This window comes from Vombatus ursinus, unplaced genomic scaffold, assembly GCF_900497805.2.
Source record: "Vombatus ursinus unplaced genomic scaffold, bare-nosed wombat genome assembly UNPS02004746.1, whole genome shotgun sequence".
NCBI classification, from domain to species: Eukaryota; Metazoa; Chordata; class Mammalia; order Diprotodontia; family Vombatidae; genus Vombatus; species Vombatus ursinus.
Genome location: NW_020944524.1, coordinates 872,844 through 889,881, shown reverse-complemented (window position 1 = coordinate 889,881; position 17,038 = coordinate 872,844). Strand labels below are relative to the sequence as shown.

Here is a 17,038-nt window from a genome sequence, read left to right as displayed (position 1 = left end):
AGAAAGAAAGAAAGAAAGAAAGAAAGAAAGAAAGAAAGAAAGAAAGAAAGAAAGAAAGAAAGAAAGAAAGAAAGAAAGAAAGAAAGAAAGAAAGAAAGAAAGAAAGAAAGAAAGAAAGAAAGAAAGAAAGAAAGAAAGAAAGAAAGAAAGAAAGAAAGAAAAGAAAGAAAAGAAAGAAAGAAAGAGCAGGAACTAACCAGGCAGCATCAGGGCTAGAGTTGATGTCTCGGTTTGATTTTGTAGGTTCTAGTTAGTTGTATGACCTGCTTTCAAAAGGAAATGGTGGTACTGAAGCCAATACTAAAATTTGCCTATGACACTGATCTTTTCATAAAGATTGTTGCCCAGGTTTGGTGTACAGTAAAACACAACAATTTGAACACTAGAATATTATTTTTGAGATTATTGTTTATTCCTCTAGAGTATAATAAAAAAAGTGCAAATATGCATTTTATGTTTCTAAAATCAGGAAATTCCAGGGCCCTTATTTTATCTCCAACTCTTAAGTTTCAATTCTACTTAATTTGTAATGAAGAGATCATGAGTAATGGTTTTGTCTTCCATTTATACAGGTAATTCTAGCTTTATTTTTTTTCTTAGTTATAAAAGGTAATGGAATATTAATGTGGATAAAGCCAAAATACTTAGAAAATACAAACTCATGAAAACCACTTTAGGAATATGGATTTTGGTGGTGTTATCAGTTTTGTGAAGTTGAATAAAAGGTATGGTGATTGTTTATATCTAAATTACCACAAGGAAAGAGCAAAGGAGCAGAATCTGATGTTGGTCCATTCAGATGAGGATTGATGACGAAACTGTTGCTGCCACTTCCAGTTATGGTTCCATACCAACCCAATCCTTGTGAATTAGATAAACTGAAACAACAATAACAAAATTCAAACTATGCCTAGGACATAATTAAAGTAGTCGTTATTTTAAAAAAAAGGATTTTCAATTAACTTTAATATTTAGTTTCAGTGATCCAGAATTTTGTGTTCCCACTTAAAACTTTTCCCACCAGCTCCAACAATGAAGGTTATTAGGAATTTAATGGATTTTTGGACTGAAATTATTCTGTAGCATATTATTCATTTTGCCTTTGTTATCTTATTTACACTAATCTAGTTTTAAAAAGAAAATACCTCCAGAAGAAATGTAAAATAAACTTCATTTGCTAATAATGATTACTAAAGTCCAAAACAAATTCAAAGAAGTACTTAATCACCTATTGCATGCAGAGATAAAAGCAAGTTTAGATAAGGGCCCTAATGGAGAAGTTTCCCCTGTCTGAACAAGTAATTCTAGTTTACATAAGGATTTCCAGAGGATCCTACAATCCCTCCAGAAGTAGGTTTGGGACCTTTTCCTGAGATCATAGGAGGTCTATTTCTTGATTCTTCAATGGATTTTCAGTGACACTGAAGATGTGGATACATATATGTTTATAATGAGTGAGGCAGTATACCTTGAATGACTAAGGACCTAGAGGATATTTTCCCAGATCTCCCGTCCAGATTTGAAGAATCAGGGGTAAAGGCAGGAAGGTATGAGGAAGGATAGCTTTCAATGGCACTTATGTCCATTGCTTTAAGCTCTTCAGTAAATCATAGCTTCCACTTTATATACTGTCTCTTGGATTTTGACATATGACTACTACACTATCATATAAGGTTTAAGGGTCAGAAATTCTTTCTTCAAAATTAAGAGCTGTTGAGAATTGATTCAATAGAACATTAAGCCTGTCTAATTGACTTTGGTCACATCTACCTTCCTTTTCTTGAGTCTCCAAGTCTTGACAAGTCATCATCACTATCATACCGTCTTGGATTGTCGAAAAAGTAAGCTCTGGAAGTGTAACTGTGACTATTTACAATACCATCAGGAGCCTGTGAACAAAAGAACATATAAAAAAGCCAAGCATGCCAAAATTGTCTTCAAGTTATGACAAAGGAGGCTGACACTTGAGACCATATTGAAGCTTTTTAAACTCACACATGGAAAAACATTATGATTTTTAAAAGAAGTGTAGGTATTTTAAGAAGTTTCATAATATCCTACCAAATTCTGGTTTGGCTTCTGTGCTCTGAAAAACAGCACCATTGACCAGGCTGGTATATGTTCCCACAAAAAGAGGATCATGCCAAACACTACATATTCTTCTTCACTGATGTCTTCCACATGATTCTGCAAGTACATAGTATGTTAAAATACTTTTGTTCCATTTACAAAATGTCCATTATGACCAATTTGCCTCAGATTGGGCATAAGCACCAAATGAAAAAAAATTAATGCACTAAGAAAGCAATTAGAAGTACATAAACAAATGAAATCACTTTTAATGGTCATCCACGTAATACCTGCAATGTACATAAATGTAAAATGTTTTTATTTTGCTAGCCTCTAGTTAAGAACAATCAATTTGCAACTATGTTGATTTCAGTAAAAAATTTTTTTAAAACAAAGAAAATGTCTTCAGAGAAACCTCACCTTTTAGCCCTGGTGTATAATTACTTTGGACTGAAAAGCAGAGTTGTTATAAGTATTCCAGATGGTACACAGAAAAAAAAATTGGATACCTGTATTTGCATGAGCAAGAACAAGTATTAACATTAAAAATAGTTGCACAGCTGATAATAGCATACTATTTTGGCCAACTACTACATACTGTTGCTCATTTTTCATTCTATCAGTGGTATATAATGGAGAATGGAAACACAAGGTACCACAGCTCTGATAATTTCTATTCCTTAAAATAATGATTCGTAACTGTGTTTAAAGAATACACAAGTATCTCCAACTTTCTAAACGTTATCTCTAAAAGACTAATCTACATGTGAGATAAGGTTGTATCATATAGTATCACTCAAAAGAATTATAACAATATTTGCATGATGATTACTAGTTACCAAGGTACAGGCTTATTGCAGTATTGCAACAGATGTTTCACATTTTGTTTTTATAATCCTAGCACCCTGAATAGTATGTTGCATATAGTAAACACTTAAACTCTCATTTGAATTGGAGAATGTTAGAATTGGGATCACTGTACTAAGTACTCATGGTCAAGGAAATGTTTCTTTCCATTACTGAGGTTGAAAACTATAGGATTTGAGCAATATTGTCCCCTTAAAATTGTAGTTTTCAACCAAGCAGTCAAGTTATATAGTAGTTCTGAATGGATATTCAGCAAAAGATTCAATTTTACTTTAAGACATGAGATAAAAAAAGGATTAAAGACTTTATTAAAATAAAAGGTAGCTTTATTGCTAATATCCAGATGCTAGTAATATTTACTCAAAAGAAATATGGCTAGAAACCTTTCTAAAAATGATTTAATAAGTAAACGTATGTGACAGGAAATTTAGCAATAAATTAAGCAGAATTAATAATGACCTCTAACATCTAGCACTTATACACAAATTAAAGTTTATTTTATTTCTATAGGCTTAAATAAGCGATGCACATTATGGAATTACCTTTTCTGAAAGATTATCCCATCCATAGTCAAATGGACTTTCTATAGTATCATGAGATAGAGTAATCACCACCAAATTATAACAAGCTCTTGAGGAATAGAGAAGAATGAATACTGAGCCTACTGTGACAGTCTGACACATAGATGTTCCCTAAAAGAGATAAAAACCATGATGTCAAAGTTATAAATGAACTTAAATGATTAATTATTATTCAGATACAGTATATAGTTAAGTATTGTGCCAGGTACATAGTAAGCAAATGATTAACTGTTGAAATTTGCTAAATTGAACTGAATAATTAATTTATGAAAATATATGGATAGATTTTGTTTTGACACAGCTGATATTTCTCAAATAATCCCACATAACAGTATCAATTATTAACAGAAAGAATAGCTATGTCCTTTACTTTGATAATGTGGTACTAGTTGGTTAGATTTCAGTTTCATTATCTCTCAATGTTAACTTTGTATTATGTTATATTATTATATTTGACACTGTCATTTACTCTAAGCACTTTTTTTTTCTTGGTGAGGAAAATTTGAATACTGTTCACCTAAAAATTTACTTCCTTGTAGATGGATAGAGATGGATTTGTAGAAAAAACTGGAACTCTGTTTTAAAAGATTCTTTCCATCAGTAGAAGGGGTGAGGTCCTTTCTCAACATAAAATGAATCAAAGGACAAGATGGGGAATAGTTGGGCATTTACAGATTAATTGCATTATTTTGTTTGAAGTGTTGTGAAATTCCTTTTAGATGTACATATTGAAATTATAAAATAGATCTTTCAGAACAAAAATAATTCTTATATTACCCTAAGTTTGGTTCACCCATGCTATTTACTCTTCTCATTAAGTTTAAAAATAGTTCAAAACATCAATTAGAAATTCACCTGGCAGTGTAAAGATTTCCTCTATTTTCTAAGGGCAGAAAGACCTATTTTTGAAAGTTATTGGAAGCATTTTAGAAAGGGGTTATTTATGGAGCTGAAGGAAAACATTTAGGAAGTTATAAAATGGTCCTCTTGGAAAAGCAAATAAAAGGATTGGTCTTTAGATTCACATCATTTCATGTGAATGAAATTCTCCTATTATAATATTAATGATAAATTAATAACAATTGCCATCAACAAAGGCCATCATGAAAATAATTGAAGCTTATGTGATAACATCTGTTGCAGAGGATGTGGAGGTAGAAAAAGTCTACAGAGATCTCAATATTGAACTACAAATGAAAAACATATGCTTTAATACTTCAATGCAAAGGCAGGCATAAGGACAGAGAATGATATGCATCAAGCAACTATAGGCTAAAGGCTTATAGTGTAAATGGAAGCCTCATGTCTATGTAATGCATAGTTTCTTCAGGAAAAGAGTCAGGAAACAGTGGATATTGGCAAGTACTTAGGAAAATATCAGAAGAATAAAATGATAAAACAGATGATATAGCTAGTGTTTCTATAGCTTTAAGGTTTGCAAAGTACTTTGCATATGTTATCTCATTAGATCCTCACAACAACCCTGTGAGGTAGGTGCTGTTACTCCTATGTTCAATAATCATTTAAGAGTTAGGCCTAAATTTACAGAAAATAAAATAAGTTGAAGAATGATTCATCTAGTTAGATGGGTAGCCCTTGAAGCTTGGCTAGTTATTGCACTGAATATGAAGTGAGTCCAGAATTGTATTGAAGATTTGGCTGGATTGCAGTTGGGAAATTATATAGTGCTTTAATAGACCTCAAGCTTCTCTTTAAAACAAATGGTTATTTTTTTTTAAACACCAACATTTTTCTAGTCATGCAATGATTCTGAAGTATGGAATACTAGTATTCAGAAAATTAAAATTTTTGTTCAGCATAGGGCAATGGAGAGTTTGCATGGTAGGAATGAATAGGGTTTACCAATGAGTAGGTATTACCAATAAAGAATTACACAGAAGATGCATCCTCAAGAAAAAATGTACAATTGGCAAAGAAGGTAAAGCCAGTTCTGGTAAAAGTGAAGGATGAGCCTACGTGTTCCTTAACTTTAACACATATACAATGTCAAGAAAGCTAGAAAAATGTCCCTTTATGGAAACATTTGGCAAAAACAGCATAGGATGTAAAGGCATAGATAAGTTATCTTCTATACCACTGTAGTGGTTCCTTGAACATTAACATAAGATCCACTCATTGATTACCATGATATTAAATATCTACTTCTAAATTTTTCTTCTCAGTATTAGTTTCAGTTATACATCCTCAATATTTAAAATTCAACCTTTTCAGTTTATACTGTAGTCATAAATATAAACTTGTATTTGTTACCATATTAGTAATAGTATACCCTGTACCACTAAGATTACCAGACACAATACTTGTGGTATTATTCTAAAATTCAAATAGCTGCTAAAATTAATTCAATATATTCAAATAGTATGAGTTAGGTTTTTAGAACAAAAGCTAAAATTAAGTTTTTGGTTAAACTAATGGGTTTGACTTGGTTACTGTATGCCATAAGCAATCTCCATTGAAATATCTTTAATAATGTAAGACTAAAACCTCTACTAAAATTTATAGAACAGGAATTTCTAGAAACTAGGCAGCTAAGTAGCACTGCACTTAGAGTCCCACAGAACTAAGTTCAAATGCAGCCAAAATATATACTAGTTCATGACCCTCAGATATCCACTTAACCTCCCTTGGCCTCAATTTCTTCATCTGTAAAATGGGGATAATAATAGCACGTATCTTTCACAATTGTGTGAGGATAAAATGGGATACTATTCTAAAGCACTTTGGAAACCTGAAAGTACTACATAAATGTTAGCTATGAATCCTTGATTATAGTAGTTTACTACATTCAGACTATTTCGAGATTAAACAAAAAAGAAAATATTATTTCCACCTAAAAAACTATCTTGCCTTCAATGACTGGGCAATGATGCCAACCAAGGTAATGCACTGTTCCTTGCCTAAAACAAGTGTTAATATTTTAGAGGCTTTTCATTCATAAGGAGTTCCAAGGTCATTAGCAAATGATTGTCCTTTGGATATAGTACAATTTATATGTACATATACATGGTACATGTACATACACACATATGTATATATACATACATAATGTATTTATACACACACAAAGATGACTTAGTTATGGCTCAACTATATCTTCCAGCCCCCCAAAAATAGAACAGGAACTTTCATAGGACTTTAATTATTACTGAACCATGTAGATTGTAACTAAATAAACAAAAGGGGAAAATAAGTAGATTGATGTCTTCCTTCCTCAGTTTCCCTCAGGAAAAAAAGAGGGAATAAAATGGTGAAGAGAGAATTTAGATACACTTGTGGATATGGCTAAGTTTGGAACAACTTTTAAGTATCACGTATAAAGTTCAGAGAATAAGGTGACGTGATATTTTATAAGCCTATGCACTAATCAACTATTTTATGAAAAACTTGACATTTAAATATTTGACTTCAATATTAGAGCTAGAAAGAATGTTAGATCCTATAGTACAACTTCTTCATTTTACAAAATAAGAAGCTGATATATAGAAATATATAAACTAAATTAACTGATATTCTGGAATTCTTAAGCAATAATTTTAATATAAATTGTTTCTCATCCCTACTAGGCTAATCCAGTGAATAATGAAAATAATGGCTTAAAAGTTTTCCCTGGAGGGGCAAACAAAGGAATTGATGGAGGTGATTTTATCATGCATCTAGAAGCAACAGATATAATTTCATGGGACATTTATCATTTCAAATTGCAGCGCTTATTATAAAACTTTGTAAAAATATCACTATGAAATTATTGCAGTGTATAAGGTAGCAGAAAAATTCAATGAAGAACCTTATAAATTTGTCTAAATTGAAACTATAGCATGCATCCCAAAAGTCTTAGTGTAATTTTAAACTTTTAATAATTTCAGAACTATAAATGCTACAAATATTAAAGACATCATTTGATAGTTCATATAAAGTTCTCATATTAATTAGTATGAATTTTGAATAATAAATTTTTCATTTTAATTTAACAAGGTAGGGAACTTTGCCATTATGCATTGCATGTCAACAATTTCTGAATGATGCTTTCTCAGACAAATGAATCTGTAGGGGAAGTTCTTTTGCTTGGCTATCTTAGTCATCTGCTCTATCTTCATTAGACTTTTTCTTGTAGAATCATGACAAAACTGTCATATACACATCACAACTTCATTCTCTGGAGGATTTTTCCCCCCTTTTTAGGCAATTGGGGTTAAGTGACTTGTCCAGGGTCACACAGCTATTACGTGTCAAGTGTTTGGTCTGAGGCTGGATTTGAATTCAGGTCCTTCTGACTTCAGGGCCGGTGCTCTATCCACTGCACCACCTAGCTGCCCCCTGGATGATTTTTAGGTAAGAATTACAAATGTATTCTCTTCAGTCACTGAGCAGCAGATGCTGAGAGTTTTTACAAAATTAAAAAATAAACTAGAGCAATGTATAGCACAAGATTATAATTATGTTGAATTTTAATAAGAAACCTATTAATATTTTAAAAAGACTTTGAAAACATTTTAAAGTTTGTTGCATTTATACTTCTGAAGTTATTAAGGCTTAAAACTGTATTAAGACTTTTGGGACAGTGTGTGTGTGTGTGTGTGTATACACACTTTCATAACTCTGATTTCAGCATGAAATGGTTTGTCCTGGGAGGTGGTATCATTGGTGATCTTAAGGTAGAGGTTGGACTACTTTTTGGGTATGTTATAGAGGAGAGTTGAATGATATCTGAGATCTTTTTCTAACCATCAAAATCTATGATTCTGTGGGTATGGGGAGGATAAAAAGAATGTTAGAAAATATAGTTCAGGAGTCAGAAAGGAGAGGCAAAAGGCTTGCAGACTGTACAGAAGGCTTTCAGCTCTACACCATAAGAATAGCTGGGAGGTGCTTGACTTGGGCAAATGCCACATCATATCCAAAGATGAAGGTTTTGTCTTTGTCTTTTTTGGGGGGACTAATTACTGATGTGGAAATGACTAATTACCGATATGGAAATACATTCCACAGTTGCCTCTGTAAGGTCATACCACCAACAAGTTAAGAACAAAAATTAAATTTATAACACTAGAAGAATAAAAATGACAAAGTTATTGCCTACAATTAAAAGCAACCTGGGCTATATAATAAGCAAGCTGTTTTGGGAAATGGATGGGAGGGCATCAGACATAGATTATACTGATTTCTTAAATAAGTTTAGCTAATGTAAACCAATTGCCATAATGAGATCAAAAAGAGCCTAAAACTACCTCAGAAAAATGCAAAAACAAAGAAAAAAATGAGCCACACAATCTTCGTTAAGCAGAGAGATGAGGAAGCCAAGGACACTAGTTAAGATTTTTAGAAATGATTCTATATTATGTTGGAAAAGAAAGGAGAGTGGAAAATTACACTAGAAAACATCAATAACAAAACGCTTTTCTTCACAGCCATAAAATAGGTAAATTTTATAGTAGATTTTTGTTTGCCCAACTTCAAATTTGACTTCAGATTTTGTCTATCACCCACCATTTTCATCAGTTTCATATAAAGAATCATCTGACTAAACAAAATTGGGCTCATTTAACTCACCTAAAATGTAGGTAATGACAATATCATACTGTATTTTGTCTGTGGAACATTCCTCATCAGCATCCAACATTAGTCAGTCAGCATACTTGGACTCCACTTGCCTTGGTATAGCTTTTCCTTTTGGAGCTTTCTTGATGGAAGCATTCCTGGTGCTCAATCACTGATAGCACCTAGGTTTTCTGGGAAGAAGTCCAAATGTGAATCCAAGAAATTTATCTTGAGTGACATGTTATATCCCTTAACATTATAGATTTTGAGAAGATCATTGATAATTTCTCATTGATTTTTGCTTTTGAATTTCCCCCAAAATTTTTTTGGGTCACTTTTGGAAATGCTTTGCATTCTGCTCCTTCAACTGTTCTTCAAAGCAATGATCTTTAATCACTTTCCATATTGAGGACTTATAAGCATCCCCTCTGATTTTAGCCTGATTCTTGAAAATTTATTCTTCAGATTAAAAAAACAAACAAACCCTGCATTGCTTCAATCCATCAACTTGATAAGAAAAATTTCAGTAAACCAAGTTCAATGTATAATGATGGTAAGAAAATTCAAGCTTTACTACATTTTTCCCCTGAAAAATCTGTTCATTCCTTAGATGTCAGTGTTTTAATATAGTAGTATTTTCTGTCTCCAATGCCAAATTCACAAATAAGGCATCAGTATAAGTTATAACCTTAGTGAAAGAGCAATAATTTTCAGATTTTCCCCAATACACCAAGAATATTTTTCATACATAATGCTTCTCAAGAGATGTTAATTGTTCTGAACATATTTCGGTGCCCTCTTGAAGGAGATTTCATATTTTTAATGTAGAAGTAAAAAGTTCTACTTGATTCTTAGATAAGATATTGAACAAGGTCCTTAACTATGTTCAACAGAGGATTTTATGACAGAAAGGCTACTTCAAATGGGAGAGGGAGTGATCACTTCTTTGGTTTCTCCTACCTTGTCACGTTGAGCTTCCTAATTACAATCTGGTAACATTAGGCTCATATTCATTCAAATTACAAGTTTCTTATAGTATGTAAAACATGTCTTATCATGAGGATGGTAGATTTGGATATTGTATAATATGTTTAAAGATAATTACTGATGCTTGTAGTCTTTATTTTTGTAGTCTTGTAGTCTTTTTTTTCTCTAAATCACAGGAAATGCCAACAGTATGTGATGAGAACCATGTATCCTCCCAATCAGTAGCCTAACAAATAAATAATACAGCAAGAAAGGAGGAAGGAAGGAAACAAGCATTTATTAAGTGCTTACTTTTACAAATGTTATCTCATTTGATCCTTACAACAACCTTGGGAGGTAGGTATTATTATTATTACCCTCATTTTACATTTGAGGAAACCGAAGCAGATAGAGGTTAAGGGTCCATGATCACTCAGCTAGTGTCTTAGTTTGGATTTGGAGTCTGGTTTTCCTGACTCCAGGCTCAGCACTCTATCCATTATGCCATCTAGCTACTTCAACCACACAATTGAAGGGCCCAAACACTATTCTGATCCTATTTTATCACCAAATTAGAGTTCATGTGCTTTCTTAACTGGAGTAAAGTTTAATCTGAGACTTAGAGGTTAGTTCACGACGCAAACTATTCAGATGATTGACAAAGCATACTAAGAATTCAAGTAAATATATACTAACATCTCAAAAATACAAAACATTTGAGAACAGAATTGACAGAGAAGTCTGATACAATATGTAGTAGACATAATAATGTAGTCACCTGAATAATGTAAATTATTGTGAGCTATATGTATACATATGTGTATACACATATGTGTATACACACAAATATTTATAATCTCTCCTACATGTGATTTCTCCCCCTTATTAGAATATGAGCTCCTAAAGAACAGGGACTGATTTCATTTTCCACTGTATCCTTTGGCACTTAGCCCGATGCTTGGTACATGCCTAAAAATGCTTTTTCAATTCATTCACTCTTATAGAGAGGTTCATTGAAGGCACATAGCAGATGAGATAAGCATTTACACAGCATCCAAAAATAAGCCAACTTAGTGATTCTTTACTGTCTCTTTTCTAACACACCACACTTTATTAGCTCTTCATATTTCATAGTTTATCAAAATATACATCACTAAATAATGGTAGGTGACAGAGGAATTCATACACATAGAGAAATTTACCTGCAAAATTTGCATATTGCTTAATAAAATGATGACAAACAATGGAGAGTTTTGTAAAGTCTGATGAAGAGATCCAAATAAGCAGAGTCATTCTGGGGGCATTTAAGCTTGAAAAGTAGAATAAAGACAACAGACAAAAAAATAGAAGAGACTTGTAAAGATTTAAACTTTTTTAATTTTTTCTCAATTACATGTAGAATTCTTTAACATTAATTTTTTTTAAAAAATTATTTCCAAATTCTCTCCCTTCCACTCCCTTGCTTGAAAAGGCAAGCAATTTGATATAGATTAGATTATGTGCAGTTATGTAAAACATTTCCATGTTAGCCATATTGCAAAGGAAAAAAATGCAGACCAGAGAAAGAGAGAGTGAGAGAGCCAAAAAAAGTATGCTTCAATCTATATTCAGACTCCATCAATTCTTTCACTGAAGGTGAATAGCATTTTTCATCATAAGTCCTTTGGAATTGTCTTGTATCATTGTATTGCTGAGAATAGCTAAGTCATTCACAGTTGATCATTGTATAATACTGCTCACTGTGTATAATGTTCTTCTGGTCCTGCTCACTTCACTTTGCATCAGTTCATGTAAGTCTTTCCAGGTTTTCATGAAGGCATCCTGTTTATCATTCCTCATAGCACAATAATATCCTATCACATTCATATATCATAACTTGTTTAGTCATTCCCCAATTGATGGGCATCCCCTCAGTTTCCATTTCTTTGCTATGACAAAAAGAGCTATTATAAATGTTTTTGTACATATGGGACCATTTTCCTTTTTTTTTATTTATTTATTTGGGATAAAGACCTAGTAGTGGTATTGCTAAGTCAAAGGATCTCCATGCCCTTTGGGCATAGCTCCAAATTGCTCTCCAGAATGGTTGGATTCGTTCACAACGGTGTTTTAATGTCTATTTTTCCACAGCCCCTCCAACATTTGTCATTTTCCTTTTCTGTCATATTAGCCAATCTGATATGTGTGAGGGTAGTACCTCAGAGTTGTTTTAATTTGCCTTAATCAATAGTGATTTAGAACATTTTTTCATATGACTATAGATAGCTTTATTTTCTTCATCTAAAAGCTGCCTGTTCATATCCTATGACCATTTATCAACTGGGGAATGACTTGTATTCTTGTAAATTTGACTCAATTCTCTATATGTTTGAGAAATGAGGCCTTTATCACAGAGATTTGATGTAATTTTTTTCTTACACTTCCCTGCTTTCTTTCAAATCTTGGCTGTATTGGTTTTATTTGTGCAAAAACTTTTAAAATTTTATGCAATAAAAATTATCCATTTTACATCTTGCAATGCTCTCTATCTCTTGTTTGGTCATAAATTCTTCCTTAATATATGGATCTGACCAGTAAAATTTTCTTTGCTCCCCTAATTTGCTTATGATATCACCTTTTGTCTAAATCATGAATGCATTTTGAGCTTATCTTGGCATATGTTGTAAAATGCTGGTCTATGCCTAATTTCTGCCAAACTACTTTCTAGTTTTCCCAGCAATTTTTGTCAAATAGTATGTTCTCTTACCAAAAGCTTGAATCTTTGTGCCTGTCAAACACTAGATTACTATGGTTATTTGCCATTCTGTTTTGTGTACCTAATGTATTCCACTGATCCACTGTTCTATTTCTCAGTCAGTACCAGATTAGTTTTATGATTAACACTTCGTAATACAGCTTGAGATCTGATACTGCTAAACCACATTCCTTCATATTTTTTTCCCATGGATATTCCCTTTTTCCCTTTTTTTGTTTTCCTTTCCCCATCCCAGCCTTCTCACTTTGTTTTCTTGACCATTTGTTCTTCCAGATGAATTTTGTTATTATTATATCTAGCTCTCTAAAATAATTTTTGGCAACTTGATTGGTATGACATTGAATAAATAAATTAATTTATGTACAACTGTCATTTTTATTATACTGATATGGTTATGTTGACGATTTTCCTAATATTGAACTAGTCCTGCATTCCTGGTATAAATCCCAGGTTGTCATACTGTATGATCCTTGTGATACAATGCTGTAATCTCCTTGCTAGTAATGTATTTAAAAGTTTTCCATCAATATTCATTAGGAATTTGGTAAGACTCCTCCTTTGCTTATTTTTCCTTTTATGATGTATATGCTTTTGATACCTAAACCAGAAAGAGTGAAAACAGAGAAAGAAAACTATAGACTAATTTACTTGTTGCAAATGAATCTTGATGCAAAAATTTTAACATTCCAAATTCAAAATCCCCAATTAAACACCAAATTGGAATTAATTGTTCTTTAAATGTTTGGCAGAATTAGTTTGTCAATCCATCTGGTTCTGGAGATTTTTTCTTAGGGAACTTATTTATGGCTTGTTCAATTTCTTTATCTAAGATAGGGTTATTTATTCAATTTCCTCTTTTGTTAATCTGGGCAATTTATATTTTTGTGAATATTCATCCATTTCACTTAAATTGTTAGATTTATTGACATATAATTGGGCAAAATAGCTAATAATAATTACTTTAATTTCCTCTTCATTGGGTGGTGAATTCACTCTTTTCATTTTTAATATTAGTAATTTGGTTTTCTTTTTTTTAAAATCAAATTAACTAGTCTTATTTATTTATTTATTTTATAAGACCAGCGCCTAGTACTATTTATTAGTTCAATGATCTTCTTACTTTCAATTTTGTTAATCTCTCTTTTGATTTTCAGGATTTCCAATTTGGTATTTAATTAGGGTTTTAAATTTTTTTTTCCTAGTTTTTTTTTTTAAGTTGCATGCCCAATTTATTGATCTACTCTTTTCCTCTTTTATTGATGTAAGCATTTAGAGGGAGAAAATTTCCCATAAGTTCTGCTTTGGCTACATTCCATAAATTTTGGTATGTTGTCTCAATGGTATCATTCTCTTTAATGACATATCAATGATTTAAGGACAAATAATAATTTAATGATAAATTATTGAATGTTTTCATTTGTTCTTTGACCCACTATTCTTTAGGATTAGATTAGTTTCCAATGAATTTTAATTTATATTTCCATGGTCCTTTACTAAATATAATTTCTATTGCATTATAGTCTGAAAAGGATGCATTTACTATTTCTGCATTTGGTTGTGTGGTTTTCATGACCACAAATGTGGTCAGTTTTTGTGAAGTTGCCATATACAGATGAGAAAAATGTATACTCATTTTTATTTCCATTTAGTTTTCTTCAGAGGTCTATATCTAACGTTTCTAAAATCGTATTCATTTCCTTAACTTCTTTCTTATTTGTTTTATGGTTAGATTTATGTAGTTCTTAGGGGAGAAAGTTGAGGTACCCCATTAGTATAGTTTAACCGTCTGTTTCCTCCTGTAATTCATTTAATTTTTCCTTTAAGAATCTGGATGCTATGCCATTTGGTATATATATGTTTATTGTTGATATTACTTCATTGTCTATGGTATCTTTTAGCAAAATGTAGCTTTCCTGATTACTTCTTTTAATTAGATCTATTTTTGCTTTAGCTTTATCTGAGATTATGATCACTACCCTTGCTTTTTTTTTTAACTTTAGCTGAAGCATAACAGATTTTGTTCGAGTCCCTCATTTTTACTCTATGTGTGTCTCTCTGTTTCAAGTGTGTTTTTTGTAAACAACATATTATTGGATTCTGGTTTTTAATCCATTCTGCTATCTGCTTCCATTTTATGGGTGTGTTCATCCCATTCGCATTCACAGTTATGATTATTAACTGTGTATTTCCTCCATCCTATTTTTCCTGTTTCTCTCTCTCTCTCTCTCTCTCTCTCTCTCTCTCTATCTCTCCCCCCTCCTCCTATCCTCATCCCTCCTCAAAAGTCTATTTTGTCTTTGACCATTGCCTCCCTTAATCTGCACTGCCTTCTATCTGTTCTCCCTCACCCTACCCTCCATCTCTTATCTCCTTTTCCTCCTGCTTCCCAGTAAGGTAAGTTAGATTTCCATACTCAACTTAGTTTTTGTTATTCCCACTTTGAGTCCAATCACAGTATAGTTCACTCATTGACTGCCACCTCCTATCTCATCTTCCCCTCCATTGTAAAAGCTTTTTCTTTCATGCCTCTTTTGTGAATTAATTTTTCCATTTCTCCTGCTCCCTTCCTCTTTCTCCCGGTGTATCTTTCTCATCCCCTCATTTTATTTTTTTTTAAGTCATCCCATCACAGTCAACTCACACCCATGCCTTCTGTCTATGTACACTCCTTCTATCTGTCCTAATAATGACAAAGTTCTTAAGAGTTATAATTATCATCTTTCCATATGGAAATGTAAACAGTTTAACCTTATTTAATACCTTATGTTTTCTGTTTCATGTTTACCCTTTTATGCTTCTCTTGAATCTTGTATTTGAAAGTCAAATTTTCTGTTCAACTCTGGTCTTTTTATCAGGAATGCTTGTAAGTTCTCTATTCAATTAAATATCCATCCCTCCCCCCTCAAAGAATTATACTCATTTTTGCTGGATAAGTTATTCTTGGTTGCAATCCTATCTTCTTTGTCTCCTGGAATGTAACATTCCAAGCCCTACAATCCTTTAATGTGAAGCTGTTAAATCTTTTGTGATTGACTGTGGCTCCACAATATTTGAATCGTTTCCTTCTGGCTGTTTGCAGTATTTTCTTCTTGACCTGGGAGCTCTGAAATTTAGCTCTAGCTGGGAGTTTTCATTTTGGAATCTCTTTCAGGAGATTATCATTGGATAATTTTCATTTCTATTCTACCCTCTGGTTCTAGGATATCAGAGCATTTTTTCTTGATAATTTCTTTTTTTTGTTGTAGCTTTCAGGCAGTCCAATAATTCTTAAATTATCTCTCCTGGATCCATTTTCTAGGCCAGCTGCTTTTCCAATGAGATATTTCACATTTTCTTCTATTTTTCATTCTTTTGATTTTATTTTATTAATTCTTGCTATCTTGTGGAGTCATTAGTTTCCACTTGTCCAATTCTAATTTTTAAGGAATTATTTTCTTCAGTGAATTTTTATACTTCTTGTTTCATTTTTTCCAATCCTACTTTTTAAAGAGTTCTTCTCTACAGTGGATCTTTGTTATTCTTTTACCATTTGGGCTATTTTTTAAAGGTGTTTCTTCAGTATTTTTTTATGCCTCTTTTACCAAGCTGTTGACTCTCTTTCCATAATTTTCTTGCATGTCTTTCATTTCTTTCCCCAATTTTTCCTTTACTTCTCTTATTTGATTTTTAAAATCCTTTTTTAGGTCTTCCAGGAATTCTTGTTGGGTTGTGTACAATTCACATTTTTCTTTGAGGCTTTGTTTGTAGCTGTTTTGACATGGTTTTCTTCTGAGTTTGTGTTTTGATTTCCCCTCTCACCATAGTAATTTGTTATGGTCAGGTTCTTTTTTTGTTGTTTGTTCATTTTTCCAGCCTACTTCTTGACTTTTAACTATGTTAAAGTTAGGCTCTGCTCTTGAGGTGGAAGAGGCACTGTCCCAAGCTTCAGGTTTTTTTATGCTACTGTTTTCAGAGCTAGTTCTAGGAGTTTGCAGATAGTGCTTCCAAGGTTGTATGATCTAAGGAGATTTGTGGTTTTCTCTTCTCCTGGCCTTTTCTCTGGTAAGAAATCTTGTTTCCCTGTAGCCACGAGTGCTAGCACTCTTCTCCACCCTGGAACTCTGATCAGGGCTCCAGCTCCCCTGTGGCCACAAATGATATTGCTCCTTTTGGCCCTGGAACTATGACCAGGTCCCTTGATCTGCTATAGCCACAAGTGTTATTGCTCCTTTCTGCCTTAGAACTAAGACCAGGTTCCCCGATC

At 32.6% G+C, this 17,038-nt stretch overlaps 1 protein-coding gene across 1 annotated transcript in view; it reads right to left on the bottom strand.

Annotated features, from left to right (window-relative positions):
• Positions 1-189: 189 nt before the first annotated feature.
• Positions 190-17,038, bottom strand: part of GPR137C (G protein-coupled receptor 137C) — a 48,156-nt gene continuing 31,307 nt past the window's right edge. The window contains exons 4-7 of the mRNA XM_027841647.1: positions 3,480-3,629; positions 2,062-2,187; positions 1,771-1,889; positions 190-878 (exon numbers count right to left, since the gene is read on the bottom strand). Of these exons, the coding sequence (XP_027697448.1) occupies positions 701-878; positions 1,771-1,889; positions 2,062-2,187; positions 3,480-3,629 (573 nt within the window). The 3' untranslated portion in view covers positions 190-700. The remainder of the gene's footprint in view (positions 879-1,770; positions 1,890-2,061; positions 2,188-3,479; positions 3,630-17,038) is intronic.